This window comes from Spermophilus citellus, assembly GCF_964194105.1.
Source record: "Spermophilus citellus genome assembly, chromosome: 16".
NCBI lineage: Eukaryota > Metazoa > Chordata > Mammalia > Rodentia > Sciuridae > Spermophilus > Spermophilus citellus.
This window is the reverse complement of record NC_138196.1, coordinates 77,589,737-77,606,997: the sequence shown is the minus strand read 5'-3', so window position 1 is coordinate 77,606,997 and position 17,261 is coordinate 77,589,737. Positions and strand designations below refer to the sequence as shown.

At 37.1% G+C, this 17,261-nt stretch overlaps 1 protein-coding gene across 3 annotated transcripts in view; it reads right to left on the bottom strand.

The window, feature by feature from the left end:
* PPP2R2A (protein phosphatase 2 regulatory subunit Balpha) overlaps window positions 1-16,933 on the bottom strand; it is a 69,093-nt gene extending 52,160 nt beyond the window's left edge. The window contains exons 1-2 of one of the 3 annotated variants that reach the window (XM_081269622.1): window positions 16,336-16,933; window positions 14,470-14,544 (exon numbers count right to left, since the gene is read on the bottom strand). In XM_081269622.1, the coding sequence (XP_081125748.1) occupies window positions 14,470-14,544; window positions 16,336-16,342 (82 nt within the window). In that variant the 5' untranslated portion in view covers window positions 16,343-16,933. The remainder of the gene's footprint in view (window positions 1-14,469; window positions 14,545-16,335) is intronic. The other 2 variants (XM_081269620.1, XM_081269619.1) reach the window with 2 other exon arrangements.
* Window positions 16,934-17,261: the final 328 nt, after the last annotated feature.

Genomic DNA, 17,261 nt, shown 5'->3' with positions numbered 1-17,261 from the left:
CTGAGACAGGTGGTTAGCTCAGTTTCTTGAGCACTCAAACATCTTATGCTTTCAATCAGAAAGTTACCTTTCTACTAGAGAATAAAAATTCTTAAGATTAACAAATTACTGCATATCAAGAATTTAATGAAGGGGCTGGAGTTGTAGCTCAGTTGGTAGAGTGTTTGCTTTACATGTGTGAGGCACTGGATTCAATCCTCAGCTCCACATGAAAACAAATAAATAAAATAAAGGTATTGTGTCTGTCTAAAACTAAAAAATAATAATAATAATACAAAGAAAGAATTTAACGAAGCTGTATTCTCATCAACACAAGGAATATGCACTTCAGTTAACAATGTTAAAGCATTCCCAAGAAATCAGATTGTGAATTAGAGATAGTGGACACATGAATACAAGGGCTTATGTGTTTACTGAACAATTAAAAAGATACACCAGACATCAATGAACCCAATTTTCTTTTGCAGTACTGGGAAGTGAACCTGGGGAACCTTATGCATACTAGGCAAATAAATTCTTGAGCTACATACATCACTTTTTGTTTTGAGACAGGATCTCAACAAAATTGTGAAGGTTGGCCTTGAACTTGCAATCTTCCTGCCTTGGCCATACTGTTTTTAGACTTGAATATCTTAAACATTATTGTAAATTTCACTTAGCTTTATTTACAGTCCATTTATTATTGTGTATCTAGATGCACAATCCAAATGTGTACAACCTTCAAAGCAACTCACTTTTTTCTCACACAGAAATCACAACCAAGTTAATTAAAACAAAACAAAAACAAAAACACAACTAATTTTTTGGGCAACTCATTTTCAGATCCTTTTAAATCAGGGTCTAGAGACCTTGCATCATAATTCATGGATTTCTGAATACATTTTCCTTCTTCAAATCTTAAACTGATGAAGATGCCCTGTTAACCTCTGGTACTATTTACCATTACAGGATTTACCATTATCTGGATTTACCATTACGGGTATCTATTAGATTAAAAAAAAAGTTAACAAAATATAAAATATTTGCTAACAATTGCTTTGTCAATAAAGAAAAAAAAGATGTATAAACTAGATTTGATTAATAAAGTCAGGAAAAACCAGATGCGCAAGTAGACTGTGTGTGACACAGAAATAATGCAAAGTTTAATATTTTTTTTCTTTAGTAAATGCAGAATTTTTTCAATTGGCTCGAGAAATTCATTTTTCAGAAAATCAGGCCAGGGCCTAGGGCTGAGGCTCAGCAGTAGCACACTTGCCTGCCATTTGTGAGGCGCTGGTTTCGATTCTCAGGACCATATATAAATAAAATAAATAAAGGTCTATCAACAAATTTTTAAAATTTATTTAAAAAAAGACAATAAAAAGAAATTTTTATTTCTTTTCAGAGATTCCTACCTCATCTATCCTCCCAATTAGTTTTTAACAGTTATTATTTTTTCAAAATCAGTACACAATTCAGCAGATTTTGGTATAATCACAGAATTATGCAACTATCACCACCATTTAATTCCAGAACGTGGCTTCCATCACCCCTTGGAAAAAAATCCTCTATCTACGGGCAATTGTTCCTGCTACTCCTAATCCTTTCCCCTCCCTCTAGTCCCCCTGGCAAATACAAATCTACCTTTTATCCCAATAGATTCGCTTATTCTGGACATTTCATATAAATGAAATCATACAATGTGTGTCATGGCCTTACGTGACTGGCTTCCTCACTTAGAACAGTATTTCCAAAGCTCAACTATGTTGTAACACATATTACTATTTTCTGTCTGAATAATACTGCATTGTATAAATACACTATTTTCTTTTCTGATGAAACAGTTGATAAAGCATTGGAATTGTTTCCACTTCTGGGCTATTACCAGCAAGGCTGTTTATAAACATTCATGTACTAGTATTTTCAATTTTTTAATATACACACCTAGGTGTACAATTGCTGGGTCATGTGATAATAAAACTATGTTTAACTTTTAAGGAACTGCTAAACTGTTAAAAATGGCCAGGCACGATGGTATGTGCCTTTAATCCCAGAGGCTGGGGAAGCTGAGCCATAGAAGAATTTTGAGTTCAAAGCCATCCTCAACAGCGGTGAGGTGCTAAGCAATCCAGTGAGACCCTGTCTCTAAATAAAATACAAAAATAGGGATGGGGATGTGGCTCAGTACCCGAGTTCAATCCCGGTACAAAAAAAAAAAAAGGTGGTTAAGGCTGGGGATATAGCTTAGGGGTACAGTGCTTGCCTAGTTTGTACAAGGTCCCAGTTCAATCTCCAGCACCCTTAAGGGGGCGGGGGGGGGGGGGGTGTCAAGATTTGCAGATTATAATAAATTTTCACCTGGAGAAATTTCCAGTTATACTCCAATAATATTAATAAATTCCAACTCATAACCATTTGAAAGCACTACCTTGACTTGAAATAATGATTCATTCATCTAACCCCAAGAAACAACTAAGTATTTGTACTAAAGTCTCATTTCAATATCAAGTAGCACACTAACCTATAAAAGGATCTTATAGTAGTAGCATGGACAGGTTAATGCCAAAAGCAAAAGTGTTGTGGAAAATGCTCATTTTCAATAAAATTCATTCTTTTAATATGCCTACAATGTTTTGTATTTTCTTAACATTCTCCAGAGCACTGAAAATTCAACATATACTTTTTTTTCAAAGTCACTTAGTGAATAAACTGAAGTTTCACCTTAGCTCTACCTCCTCCTCAGGAAAACCAGAAACAGACAAAACCAAATAGTATTTCTAAAAACTGAACACAACATAGAAACACAGAAGCATAAAAAGCACAGGAATCAATTTTATTAACTCATAACCTTAGGTTTAACAGTTGCCCAAGTTCTCTGAGCTTTAGTGTCCAACATAACATGGCAACAGCACTGCTTACTTCAAAAGGCTATTGTAAATACTATGTGCATGTATGAATATATAACAACAAATTCCATCATTATGTAAGGCTATTATGCACCACTAAAAAATGTGAAGGGAAAAAACCCCAAAGGCTATAAGAAATACATTTTTAATCACTCGTTATCTATAATTTCATTTAAAAGAAATGCAATGTATGTGTCAAATTTTCCTATTATCCTGATGACTTTGCTGAGTAAAACATACATGAAACAATGCACTGGTTGTCCCTTTTAATATAAGAAATTTTACAGTCATGGAATGTGACTTATAAAACCCATGGGATTTTCTTATTTTTAACCAGAAACTACAAAATAAATGAAGTAAAACTTTAGTCAAAAATTTGGATTTTATCTAATCCTATACTGGAATAGCCTATAAGATAAACTGGTGATAGTTTTCAAACAGTCTGAGATAACAGATTTGTGTCAACAGTACCAATATCTACTCAAATATTCTCATATCTGGTTCTTTAATGTTCTGCCTAGAAATCTTCCTGTCCTCCCCCAATCATTTAAAGGACCTACCTATCTGTTCCTCCTTAGAACCCCAAACATAAAGTCACTGTATGACAATGGAGACATGTACTGAGAAATGTGTCATTAGGTGATTTCATTAGGCAAGAGACAACCAAGAGTTGGAGGGAAAGGGAGAGATGGCTTAAGTTTCAGTTTTGCAAAATGAAAAAGTTTTGGAGATTATATTTCATAATAGTCTAAACAAAGTTAACACTGAGCTATACCTTTAAAGATGGTTAGGATGATGAACTTTATATTTTTATAATAAAAAATAAAGACACCAGGAAGCAAAAACTATTGTACTTACAGAAGTGATTCTACTTCTAGAAAAAATAATTCCTCTTATGTCAAGGGGGAAAAAAAAGAGTGGGAGCAGGCAATCTCTTTACTACTATCAATTCCTGTACTAAGCACTTTTGCATGCATGCTACATCACTTTACTAGATAACGAATTTGACAAGATTTGTGGCCTACAATAGCCTGTTTCTCTTGAAACAGAGCTTTCCCACTCTTATTAGTCAATAAGAAATACAAGATTCCTCTGTGCTACCTTATAAATTCATCTACTCTAGGCAGCTTACCTGTAGTAAGCTGGAAAAAATAAAGATAACACAAAAAGGTTTCTACTTTCAGGAAGAGCAGATCTGCAGTGAATTTAAATGGCAGGTTCTAAAAAGTTAATACTGTTCAGCTCTAACGTTGTCCCAAATCTTCGAAAATTTTACCACCAATACCTGTTATCTACTCTAGTATCTGTATCTGCTTGTCTTTGGAGCTACATCCTCAGCCCTAGCTTCTTTTAATACAGGCCACTGACGAGTTTAGTTTTCTCTGAATGAAGTATAAAATGTGCAAATGGTCCAAAATCCAATATATCATTCTAACATTTTGACCAATGAAAGAGAGCAGTTTCTAATTTAGAGAAGAGAAATGGAGAGACACTAAATCTGTCAAGTCCAATTTCTTAGAGAAGATTCATTCCTCTAATATAATATTAGGAACAGTACTACAAGGTTTCTTAAGAAAAAATTCCCTCAGTCCCATAAAACCTATCATAACCATAAAAATTATCCTTGATTCTTCAAAATTCAGAGTCTAATAGAAGAGTTTCAGTGAGCACATAAACACAACAAAACAACAGGTTAAAGAAAAGTTTCTTGAACAAGGTCATTGGTCATAAACAGTCTGAATTGTTCATGAGCTCTTTTAGACTTCAGAAGAGAAAAACCCAGTTGATAATTGAACGTTCACAGAGAATTTAATCAACAGAAACTGGTCACAAGAATATAACCATTGGTAACTTGGCATATAGAATACTTGAAAATGATTTGCCAAGGATTCCACATATGCCAAGAGTGAAGCTTTAGATGAAATTTTAAAAAGGGTAGAAAATAGGGGCTGGGGATGTGGCTCAAGCGGTAGCGCGCTCGCCTAGCGTGCGTGCGGCCCAGGTTCGATCCTCAGCACCACATACAAACAAAGATGTTGTGTCCGCCGAGAACTAAGAAAAAATAAATAAATATTAAAATTCTCTCTCTCTGTCCCCCCCCCAAAAAAAAGGTAGAAAATAGCCACAAAAAAAGTAATTTTAAGCAACAGTTGATAGGACAATGTTAAAATGGGAAATTCAGCAATTATTTAAAAATAGTAGAAGTTTGCTGTACTTTAACAGGATTTACAGAGGAAAAGTAAATAAAGTCCTTTTATTAGTTTGATTATCAGAGCTGGGAAACAGTTACCATGCCAATTTTATGCCTTTCTTCCAAGACAACAATGGCTACATGCTGGGCTCAAAATACCACATAATGTCAAGGTCATCAATTTACTTACAATAACCAGAAAGCCTAGAAATGGCATTAAATCAGGATCCAACAGCATTACCTAATGCTGTTACCTGAGCAGAAATACTGTGGGAAAAAATCCTAAAAATGTTTAATGCTAAAGTGTTGGCAAATATGTTATTGGCATTTAATCTCTGTAAAGGAGAGGTAAGTTTAAAAATAGGTACTTTAAAGTCCTGAAGGTATCCTTCCTCACCAAGATCAGACAAAAGAGCTTAGGGTAGATCTAATTTGGTATCTAAAAAACAGTAAGGGAGAAAGCTGAAATAATCTCTTGTCATAGGCTCCACCTTTATAGAAGGAAAGCTTTGTAGATATTCACACATGAAAGTGGTAGTACACTATCCTGCACTTATCTTGTGGCTCATGAGACTCCTTAAAAAGCAATCTATTTATTAACAGATCAAACTGAGAGTTATCAAATTTTGTTGATGGCAAGATCTCCCTTATACTCTTAAAATATGAGCACATGAAAGGACTTTTCAAATTTTAAAATGTTTATTCACTATAAAATAGTAATATTCTCTACACAATACAAAAATGTTAAGAAAAGTAACTATATCACTGTCCAAATACCCCCCAAACTAGAATGCTTTACATTGTTGCAATCTCCAAACATCTGGCTTAACATAAGAGGACTCTCCTAATTGCTTTTGTATTCAATATTTTTTTTTAAAGAGAGAGTGAGAGAGGGGAGAGAGAGAGAGAGAGAGAGACACAGAGAGACAGAGACAGAGAGAGAGAGAGAGAGAGAGAGAGAGAGAGAGAGAATTTTTAATATTTATTTTTTAGTTCTCGGCGGACACAACATCGTTGTTTGTATGTGGTGTTGAGGATCGAACCCGGGCCGCATGCACGCCAGGCGAGCGCGCTACCGCTTGAGCCACATCCCCAGCCCTGTATTCAATATTTGACAAGGTGTTTTGTCAGCTATATGTAAGAAGAAAATCCAGCTTAACTCAGGTATGTAGTTGGGAAAGGAGGAATTTTTAATAGATTTTTCAGGTAGTTATGGATATCCCTTTAATACTATACTCAGCTTGACAATGATTTCTTAAACGTCTGTGGAATCTCAAAGCATGACACAATGGTCTGTAACATTAAAATCCAACAATCTTTCTTGTATTTGTTAAAATGAATGATTTGATAACATCACATGCACTGGTCAACTGTAAAACACTGATTCGCTGAGTAATGCAGGTTTTCCAAATGTTGACACATTTTATTACACAGTATCTAAAACTGTATTTATTAATATCACTACCGATTTAATCAGAAATAAGTATTAGGAAGCCCTCAATATCCCCATGACAGATACATATTTTCCAAAACTGTTGCCTGAAAGTTCAAATTTTAGTGACAATAAACATTGATCAGTAAAGCAACAGGTCATCTGTTCATTTGAGAAAATAAATGCCAAATCTCCAGGTCAGAATAACCAGATTTGAAAGCCCCCCAAAACACGGTTCCATGGAAAGAGCTATTAGTTCATTTCAAAACTCAAAACAGCTGCATTCACACCCCTCCTCCAGACAATCACTCACTATACACTGCTCCATCACTCGAGGTATGCTTTCCATTGTCACAACAGACATGCCCAAGTTGAGAATTAACAGCTTTTACTGCTTCACTAAAGACATTCTTGAGTAAAAATCAATGTTTTTTAACTGCTAGTCTATGGCAATAATGATCATGACTACTGGCACTGTCTGGAGCCACTACCTGATTAAACGGAACATGTCTATGAGTTTACCCACATGGCTTTTTCACCATTGCTCCAAATGTCAGCACAGTAAAAAAGGCAAATATCATCTTAGTATCATTATGAAAATAGTTTTGTCTTTGAAGATCTTTTGAATGAGTTTAAGGGTTGCTGGACAACACACAGAGAACTACTGGACTAAATGATATTTACCTTGACAGTAGTTACAGACTCTGACCAAAAAAAATTCATATGTATAACCACATACAACACAATTTTGCATAAAACTTCAGAAGGTCCTAAAGTCCTTATAACCCACTTATAGCACATCTCAGTTTACAAATGTCATTAGCAAGCCAGGCATGAAGGCATGATCCCAGCAGCTAGGGAGGCTGAGGCAGGAGAATCTCAAGTTCAAAGTCAGCTTCAGCCAACTTAGCAAGACCCTATCTCAAAATACAAAATAAAAAAGGCTAGGGCTGTAGCTCAGTGTACAGCACTTGTCTAGCATGTGCAAGGGAATGCCCTGGTTCAATCCCCAACACTGGGGTGGGAGTGGGTTGGGGGGACCTAGTAGGGATTACAGCTAAACTCTATTAGGGGTTGGGCTTTGGCTCAGAGGTAGAGCACTCGCCTAGCGTGCATGAAGCAGTGGGTTCGATCTACTGACTTACCCTCAGTGCCCAAATCCATTTTATTTTATAAAATAAAAATATTGTTTCCACCTATAACTAAAAAATAACTTTAAAAGAACTAAACTCTATTATAAACCAGTCATATTCCAGCAACCTCACACACTTTCACATGAATATATTTCAAGTGCTGAAATAAATTATATGAAAAAAATTAAGATTTGAGATAGATCCCAGCTTTACTACCTGCACAAGTTAATAAATTAACCTTCTTAATAATGTCTACTTAATTATGTGAATATCGTTGAATGAATACTTAAAAAGCACCTGAAACACTGCCTGGTATATGAGTAAGTACTCAAAAATGCTAGCTTCTGTGATTACTTAACACAGCCATGCCATGCCATCTCATCCTGATACTGACTATACAGCTTTCACCTGTATTTCCTTAGTCTAAGGAAGTAACTTGTTTAATTTCCATCAATACATCAGATAAGGGAAAGGACATTACAACAGAGGATATTAGCTAAAACATATACCTCCAATCTCCAATTTTTCCATTAAAGAACACAAGAAATTTAAAATGTAGGTACCTTTCTTCCAACTCAACTTTAAATGAGGCACTTTCATATGCAAATATGAGAACCTCCTTTATTGATAAAAATAAATTCTTTGATTTGAAGGATCTCATTGTCATTGCACTTATTGCAGTTTTCAGAGACTTGACTAATTCCAAAGTTTAATTTACTGTTAGGAGTATTGAATACTAAAAGCTTAATTTTAAGTCCTTTTCATAACTTGAGACAAAATACCAGTTAATATGCTTTTGATCACCATTCCTTTGAATTTTTTTAAAATATATATTTTTTAGTTGTAGGTGAACACAATACCTTTATTTTTATGTGGTGCTGAGATTTGAACCCAGTGCCTCACATGTGAGAGGCAAGTGCTCTACCACTGACCTACAACTCCAGCCCCTTAAGTTTTTATTAGTAAGGAAATGGGAGAAAACTTAGTATCTTAAAACAAGAAAACTGTTCAATACTACATAAATCCTGTCACTGATATTATTTAATGAACAAATTTACACTTATTTAAGTGACTACATTGAGTGTGGTCTACTAGACTTAAATCAGCAGTAAAGCTGTATTGAAGGAAGAGTGTGATATCAAACAAAAGAGTGTTAAGAAAGACCTCTGCCACAGGTCACTGGGTTTTGGAATACAACTGATAATGCCACTACTTGAAAAAACACCGTGGTTTCTACTATTTTCTACTGACTTACCCTCAGTGCCCAAATCTAACATGCAAACTACTCTAAAAAGCACAGAAGAGAAATAATCTCAAGTTCTGTTTATGTTGTAACATTAAACATATGGAATGAATCTAAAAGCCATTAAATTTGTGATACCCTAATAATTATCTGTTTCTCAAAATTTTACATATGTCCTTATTTCGACTTTACCATTTAAAAAATATTTTCTAAGAACTAATCCACAAGTCTAAATCCTACCAAAAATATGCAGGAAGCAAAGAGGGGAAAGATACATCTGCAACCAACCAAGTTCCATAAAAATCAGACTTCATGTAATTAAAAATCATGCCCTAAAATAATTTCCCATAAAAGAAAGTTTGTGGGGGTTGCAGTTGTGGCTCAGTGGTAGACAGCTTGCCTAGTATGTATGAGGCACTGGGTTTGATTCTCAGCGAAAGAAAGAAAGAAAGAAAGAAGGAAGGAAGGAAGGAAGGAAGGAAGGAAGGAAGGAAGGAAGGAAGGAAAGAAAGAAGGAAAGAAAGATCCAACAACTAATAAAAAATGTTTTTTTTAAAAAGGAAAGTTTTTAAGACTATAAAATATGAAAATGAGAGATTCTATGTTAATATTAAAATAACGTTTTGTACAAACATTACAATATACTAATACCACTTTCCAAATCACAACAGCCCTAAGGTCCTCCCCAGCCCTTCTTAATCACAACTCCCTCCCACCCAATTAAAGGTAACCCCTACACCAACTTTACTGGGGACTTACTGGGGACTGAACTACATTCCCAGCCCCTTTTTTGCCCCCACATTTATTTATTGGTACATTACAGTTGAAAACACTGATGGGATTTGTTACCTACACACAATATACAATATAACAATATAATTTGGACAATATCACAGCCCTTTTTATTTTTGAGACATGGTCTCACTAAGTTGCTAAGGCTGGGCTGGAACCTGTAATTCCCCTGCTGAGGTGGAAGACAGGTTAAGAGTATGTGCCACCACGCCCAGTTACACTGGCTTTTATAGTAATTATTTCATCATTTTACATTATGTTTTTTGTTTGGTTTTTATCAGATTCATATGTATCTAAACCTACAACTTTGTTCTGAATATTTTTGAACTTTATTACTAATGCAGAAAATACGTACAAACACACACATAATCTGTTTCCTTCACTTTGGCCATGAAAATTTTTAATAGCCTTTAAAGACAATACCCCAATTTCTCTACACTCCAAGGACTCTCCCTTATTTGCTATAAACATTCAAGTAGTAATAATAATATTGCCAAAATCTTATAAGACTCTTATTATGTGGTGTGTACTATTCATGTTTTATGTGTATAAACTCATTTAGTCACCAAAATAACACGGATAGGTTTTAATGTTATGCACACTTACTAATCGGGGAAAATAAGCACAAAGAGATGAATTAACTTGCCTAAGATCATACCTCAAGTGATGGGGAGCATTCAAACTATGCTGCCTTGCACCCAAGTCTATGCTTTTACCATCATATGAAAGCTATTAATAAAGGAAAATTAAAATCTTACATTGATGGGGCTGGGGCTGTGGCTCAGTAGAAGAGTACTTACATAGCACACATGAAACACTGGGTTCAATCCTCAGCACCACATAAAAATAAATAAATCAAAGAAAGGTATTGCATCCATCTACAACTAAAAAGCTTTTTAAAAATAACATTTGTTGGGCTGGGAATATAGCTCAGTTGGTAGAGTGCTTGCCTCCCATGCACAAGGCCTTGGGTTCAATCCCCAGAACCATGAAGAAAAAAAAAATGCTATCATTAAAATTAAAAACTGTATGACAAGAGAATATCAGAGTGAGAGAGATTTTAGTGTCTCATCCTCCTCCCAAACAGTTTAGCAGCTATACCAAAGATAATCTACTTTGGGTACATGCCTGTAAAGACATATATAAGACAAGAATTCCAACATAGTTGTTAAATGTCCTATAATGAACTATATGGGCCAATCAATGTTAAGTTCTGTCTTAGCTCTGTAATTTACTTAATAAAAAATTCTGGGGGCTGGGGATGTGGCTCAAGCGGTAGCGCGCTCGCCTGGCATGCGTGCGGCCCGGGTTCGATCCTCAGCACCACATACCAACAAAGATGTTGTGTCCGCCGAGAACTAAAAAATAAATATTAAAAAATTCTCTCTCTCTCTCTCTCTCTCTCTCTCTCTCCTCTCTCACTCTCTCTTTAAAAAAAAAAAAAAATTAAGGCCTCTATTAAGTTCAACATCTCAACACAACCTCAACAGTAATAAGGTTACTACTGAGCTGGTCCTTTCTGAGACATGTTTGAGAACTAGAGTATAATCAACAGCAGTTTCTAATCCAGTCCTGTTATTTTATGTCTAAGCACACAGGAACCCAGAGGAGTACTTATCCAGAATGATATACACTAGTTTGTGGTAGTACTAGGGAAAAAGTCCAAGGTCTTCTGACTTTTTTGTTTTTATACAGATATATATATATATATATATCAGCAATCTAGTTACAAAGGCTGCCAAGTAACTTAAGCCACCATTGCGAAAAATACTTCTCAATAACTGCGCCTTTCACCCATTTTTTTTCCTTTTCAGACAAAATCTAATAACGGTAATATTGAGATTTCTTTATTCAACAAGTATTCTACACCTACTATGTGCCCAGCATTGTTCTAGGCATAGCAGTTTACGCAGGATATTCTGCATAGAACATGAAAATAATTAGTCCAGCATTAAGTTTACAGTGTAAAGATTTATATTTGAAATACACCTATGTAACAAAATGCCCGAAAGAAAATTTTAATTTCCAAAAGAGGTAATTAAATAAAAGGGTTGTGGGCATAATTTGAAGAATAACTAGGACTATGATAAGAACTGTAGGATAATATCAGGCATAACAAGGTGAGAATGGCAAAAACCAAAGAACGGACATAAAAGTGTATAGGACTTGCTTGATGAACAGTAGCTAGTTAGTTCAACTGTTAGCCATGGTAGGAGGCATTCTGAAGAAATATTGCACATTCTAGGCTAAAATATTCAAATTTAGTTTTAATTCAGTGAATATAGTGATCCACTGAAGATTTTGGGGAAAATTGACAAAACTGGGACTGCATTTAAGATTGACTTAGAACAAGGAAAGAGTCTGTGTTTTTACCACCTTATTAAAGTTATCAATGAAGGAAAAATATAAAATCTAACACTGATGGGGCTGGGATTGTGGCTCAGAGGTAGAGTACTAGATAATTAGTCCAGCTCTAGAGATAATATGAGACTGAACAAAGGTAAAAGCAGGTATGAAAAGCATTACAGAAGGAAAAATGGTATGTCCTGCAACTGACTGCAGAAGAGGAGAAAGAAAATGTGGATGGAGTCTGATGGGAAAAAACTGATACAATGATACAGATACAGGTAATCTAAGCTATAGGCTGATCTAGATATAACCTATGTACCGTCTAAATCTAAGGGGAAAATACATTAAAAATCTTATTCTATGTCAGAAAAGCAAAACTTTCTAGTAATATAAACAAAAATGATTTGCAAACTTAGTATAAAAATACTCAAAATTAAAGCAGTATAATTTGAAAATTGCATGCTCTTCATACATAATATACTTGCAAAGATATACATAAGCCATGTTTTTACTAAAATACACATAGCAAGCCTTGGCATTTTAAAAGGCTAGGTATACACTATACATTGCAATAATATTTAACAACCTCAGAAAATTATTTAATGATCAGTAGCAAAACGCAGCTCCTAAGTGTTAGCAAACAAGAACTACAACTGATCCATTATGTAATCACAAACTATCAACTGGTTCAGTTAGGTAACTGATGTTCAGAGTTTGGAAAATCAATTTCTTCTGATTACATAAAATCCATATGGTTTTTCTGCCTAATAGTTAATAAACTGAGCTCCTCAAGAGTGGAGTTTGTGTTCTAGATGCTCTAGATCCTTAGTGCTGAACATTTAAGAGACCTTTGATAAACGGAATAAACAAAATTCATTAAAGGAATGTTTTCCAAGTATATACCACTTTCATAACTTGGTGAGTATTACACAACAGCAAAGAACTAAAATCCAATAGTAAGTGCCTACTATTCAACAGGTAATGGGAATTACAAAATGACGAATACATTCCTCCTCCCTTGAATTTGGGATTTCTTTATCCTAACAAGTCAAAAACAATGGGCTTCAACAGAAAACCTTGACTCACACTATATGTGTGACCATCAGTGAGTCTCTTAACTACTTTAAGCTTCTGGTTTCTCATCTGAAAGAATGGAGAGGATCCAACAGAAAAGAAAGATGAGAGAACTTTGTAAAATATGATGAGTATTATGTATGCCAGTTGACTTTCTACAGCATTTGCCACACTTTGATCAGACACTTCATGAGGAATGATACTGACATAGCAAATACAAGCATTTGGCTGGCTCAACACAAAGCCACCACACCATCCTACCACCACCTGGAAAAACCCTCAAAACAAACAGAACTCCACACTTGTAGGCTAGAACTAGGATTTTGGTATAAGAACAATATAATCTAGAAAAAGAATATATAAATTTTCACTAGACCAATTTTTAAAAATCAAAAATCTATGTTACAATTTCTCTGACTTTTGTTTGGAAAATTCCTACTATAATTCAAGACACAGAATACCATTAAAACAGAAACTTTAAATAGTATTTTAGAACAAGGAAGTAATGTAACTACTATATTGGAAATAATGCCTCCACCACCTCAAACACTCATTGAAACAGTTTCAAAATTTTAGATCAACTTTTGAAATAAATTAATAAAACTTGGGGGGATTTATTCAACTGATCAGTTTTTAACTGTCCAAGAAAATAGTATATTTCCCAGAAGACAAGCCATATATTTCCACCATTTCCTCAAGCACCTAAAAGAATCCTCACAAGAATAAATAATTCAAGCCAGCATTTCTTCACAGAACAGCCAACTAATACCACACTCCCAAAGTACAAAAAGTTCAAAAGAACCTAAAAATCTTCCCATAAATAAAAAGTGCTACCAAGAATGTTTCTGAGTTAAGTTTGATGGCATCTACTTCCACTTAATTATCCAAAGACAACATACAAACATGAAAATCCACCATCTTTTATTTGTTATGTGGAATTTATATGACAAGGAAATCTCTATCCTATTATCTTCAGAGCTTTCTTACAACAGTTTAGGGTGTGTGTGTGTGTGTGTATAAATAAATAATTTACTGCTTCCATTTCAAGTCAGGATAAAAATAATTTTTTAAAGGCACAAATAAAAAAGTTAAGACTATCTTCCAGAAAGTTGACTTTTAAAACTTCTTTCATTTCTTGTGCAATAAACACAAAATATCCTTTTTTTTTTTCATAATCTTCATTTATTTTGTTTTTTGGTGCTGGGGATCAAACCCAGGACCTTGTGCATATAAGGCATGCACTCTACCAACTGAGCTATATCCCCAGCCCACAAAATATTCTTAAACTACAACAGGCTCAGGTTCAAATCTTTCAGTAATCAAGATTAAGATTCTATATTCAAATTTTACATTATTAAACACTTTCTTACCTTCTGCTACATCATCATCAACTGCTCCTTTCACCTGAGAAAAACACCACTGAATATCATTCCCTCCTCCAGCTCCTGGAAAAAGAAAACATACCAATTAAATTGAGTTCAGTTCATGTTTACTCTCATAAACAGAGAGATAGTATCCATGGTTGGCATGATCCTAACAGCCTAGTACTGCCCACACTCACAACCACCACCAAGCACACCAATTTGGAAAACTCCCCAATAATTGGAAGTGCATTAAAAACAAGATTCCAAGTATGAAATATTTAAAGGCGTACATTCTATTGTTATTGTACATATGTTCAAAACTTCTCTTCCACTTTCCCTTCTCCTTGAATACAGAGGAGTCTTACATTCAAGCAAGACCTACCAGAAAAAAAGTAAATACCAAAGTTAGAGTTTTTCTTTAGTGTACAAAAAGCCTGCAGAAGCATTATTAAAGTTAAAATACCATGAAACATAGAACGAAGAGAAAACTTCGGAAACATTACTGTCTTATTGTGGAGTAATGATTCCTATGAACCCTATTGCCCAAAACCTGCACACCACAAACATAACACCCATTTTTTTTGCATTCATTACCAGCAAATCACTGGCTCCAAACAGAGGAAAAGGAACAGAAATGAATGCTGAAGAGACTGTCAAAGGAAACTTGTTCTGCTTTCCCTTCACTTCATCCCTCAGAATCCAAAGACCTGGCAAACAATTCTTTTCGCTAATTTGTCATCATCTTGTGCAAAACAATTTTAATCTCATTTAGTTATTCAACAAGGTCAAAGAGTAACTTGTTTATAGCAAACTGTAAATCAACTCATCATGTTAACTTTTGTAAAGGTTCCATTATCTAATCTACATACTACAAAAAGCAGAGAAAGTTAGTTTAATATCGATTTCACTTTAAGCTTTATAGAAAAAATGGTGAAAATGTCCTGGATCTATGAAGGATGAAACTAAACGAAACCTATAATTGATTCAACTAGTTAAAGGAAGATATTGGCCAAAAATGTACAAAAATAACCCTCAAAGCGATTACCTCCTCTTCCTTCAACCTCATTCCTTGCTAAATATTTCCAACCTGGTTTTCTCTACACGGGTTTTTTTTTTTTTTTTCCCTGCGAGGTTTAACCAAATCTCTCCTTTAGGCTATTTATATCACTGAACTCCACAACTATTTAACTAACTCTACGAAACCCTTTTGGGAAAAGGATATTTGCACAAAAGCTAACATGCAAAACGCAAAGTTTAAACTACGTCCTTCGTGCAACTCGCTGTATGTTAAAGGCCTTGCACCCTTTGGTCATAAAGGATAAGGGGGAAAAAAAGGGGGGGGGGAATGGTTCGCAGCAAAAAAAATTCCCCCTCAAAATAGAGACGAACCCACCGTGGGAGGAAAATACGTACATGCCTCCATTGTATTTTAACTTGTGAAGCGATCTTCCTTCTCAGTGTAGAATATATTTGTCTATAAACCCAAGGAGGCTTGCATCAGGGGGAAAAAATAGGAATTATACGAAGGAAGATCCGCAAAAAGAGCTGGGGGCAGGGTGGCAGAGGATACGCCGGGCTCCCGAGCCGTGGGGACAAATCTGCACGCCCCACCCACGCCTCACCCCACCGCCGCCGGCACACACCCCACCCCCACCCACGCCCATGCCAAGGTTCCAACCCTCGTTTTCAAAGCCGTTCCCACCTCCCGGCGACCAGCGCCTCCCCGCCCCCACCCCACCCCGCTTGACCAATTCCCCGAAATCTGAGGGGCGCGGGTGGCTGCACGAGAGGCGCGGCGGTCGCTAGGGGGTGATGGAGGGAGGAGGGAGGAAGCGGCGCCTTGTCAGCGGGCGAGGGCGATTTCTCCTTTACCTGCCATGTTGCACAGCAAATGGTGACCCTGCTGAGTTGCTCCGGGTCTCCGCTTCCTGAACTCACCCCCCTCACCTGGGGATGGGGGGGTAGGGAGGGCGGATGGCGGCGGATGGCACCTGTGGGGGGAGGGGGCGGGGGCCGGGGGAGAAGGAAGGAGGGGCGGGCAAACCAGCCAGCGGGATGGTGGGTTTCACTCTGGGGCTTCCCCGTTCGTGCTCCTTCTCCCGCAGCGGCGGAGGCTACGACAGCGACTGCTGCGGCGGCAGCGGCAGGCGACTCCACTTTCAAAATGGCGCCGGCTGGCCTGGCCAGTGACGTCACCCGGAGGCGGAGCCGCAGGCTGGGCGGAGGGGGCGGGGAGCGGCCGCGCGGGCTCCAGGCCACGCCCCCTTCCTGCCCTGCTCTGGACCCGCCCCCTGCGTCCCCGCCTCCCCGCCTGCGCCGCGCCCCGGCCTGCGAAGCTGGTAGCTTTTTGCGGTTACTGCGCTCCGCTCACTGCTGGAACCGGTCCGCTGCGGGTCCGCATCTCCGCACCCTGTCCCGAGACCTCGCGCAGTGCCGGAACCTGGAGCGGCCTCAGCTATCCAGTTAACGTGCTCGCCCGCGGGCTCCGTGGGACCCTGAGTCTTTTTTTTTTTTTTTTGCTCCTTGAGAAAATGACGCTACGGGTGAGCCCCGAAGCCACTGCCTAAAGGGACTCTGGTGCCGACTCGCTGCCCGGCCAAGGTGAAAGTTCACAGAACTTAAAGGACTTAGCTGGGCTGATTCCATCTGGGTGAATTAAATTACCTTTCATGGGCTCCGGGAATCAAAGCGAGAGTCTCTGGCAACTGCAAGCAATAAGAATGGCTCCTAAGAGAAAACTGGGTTTGTTATGAGCAGTCTGGCTGAAGAAGTGGCCCAGGTCTGTCCAGCTAAAAGTG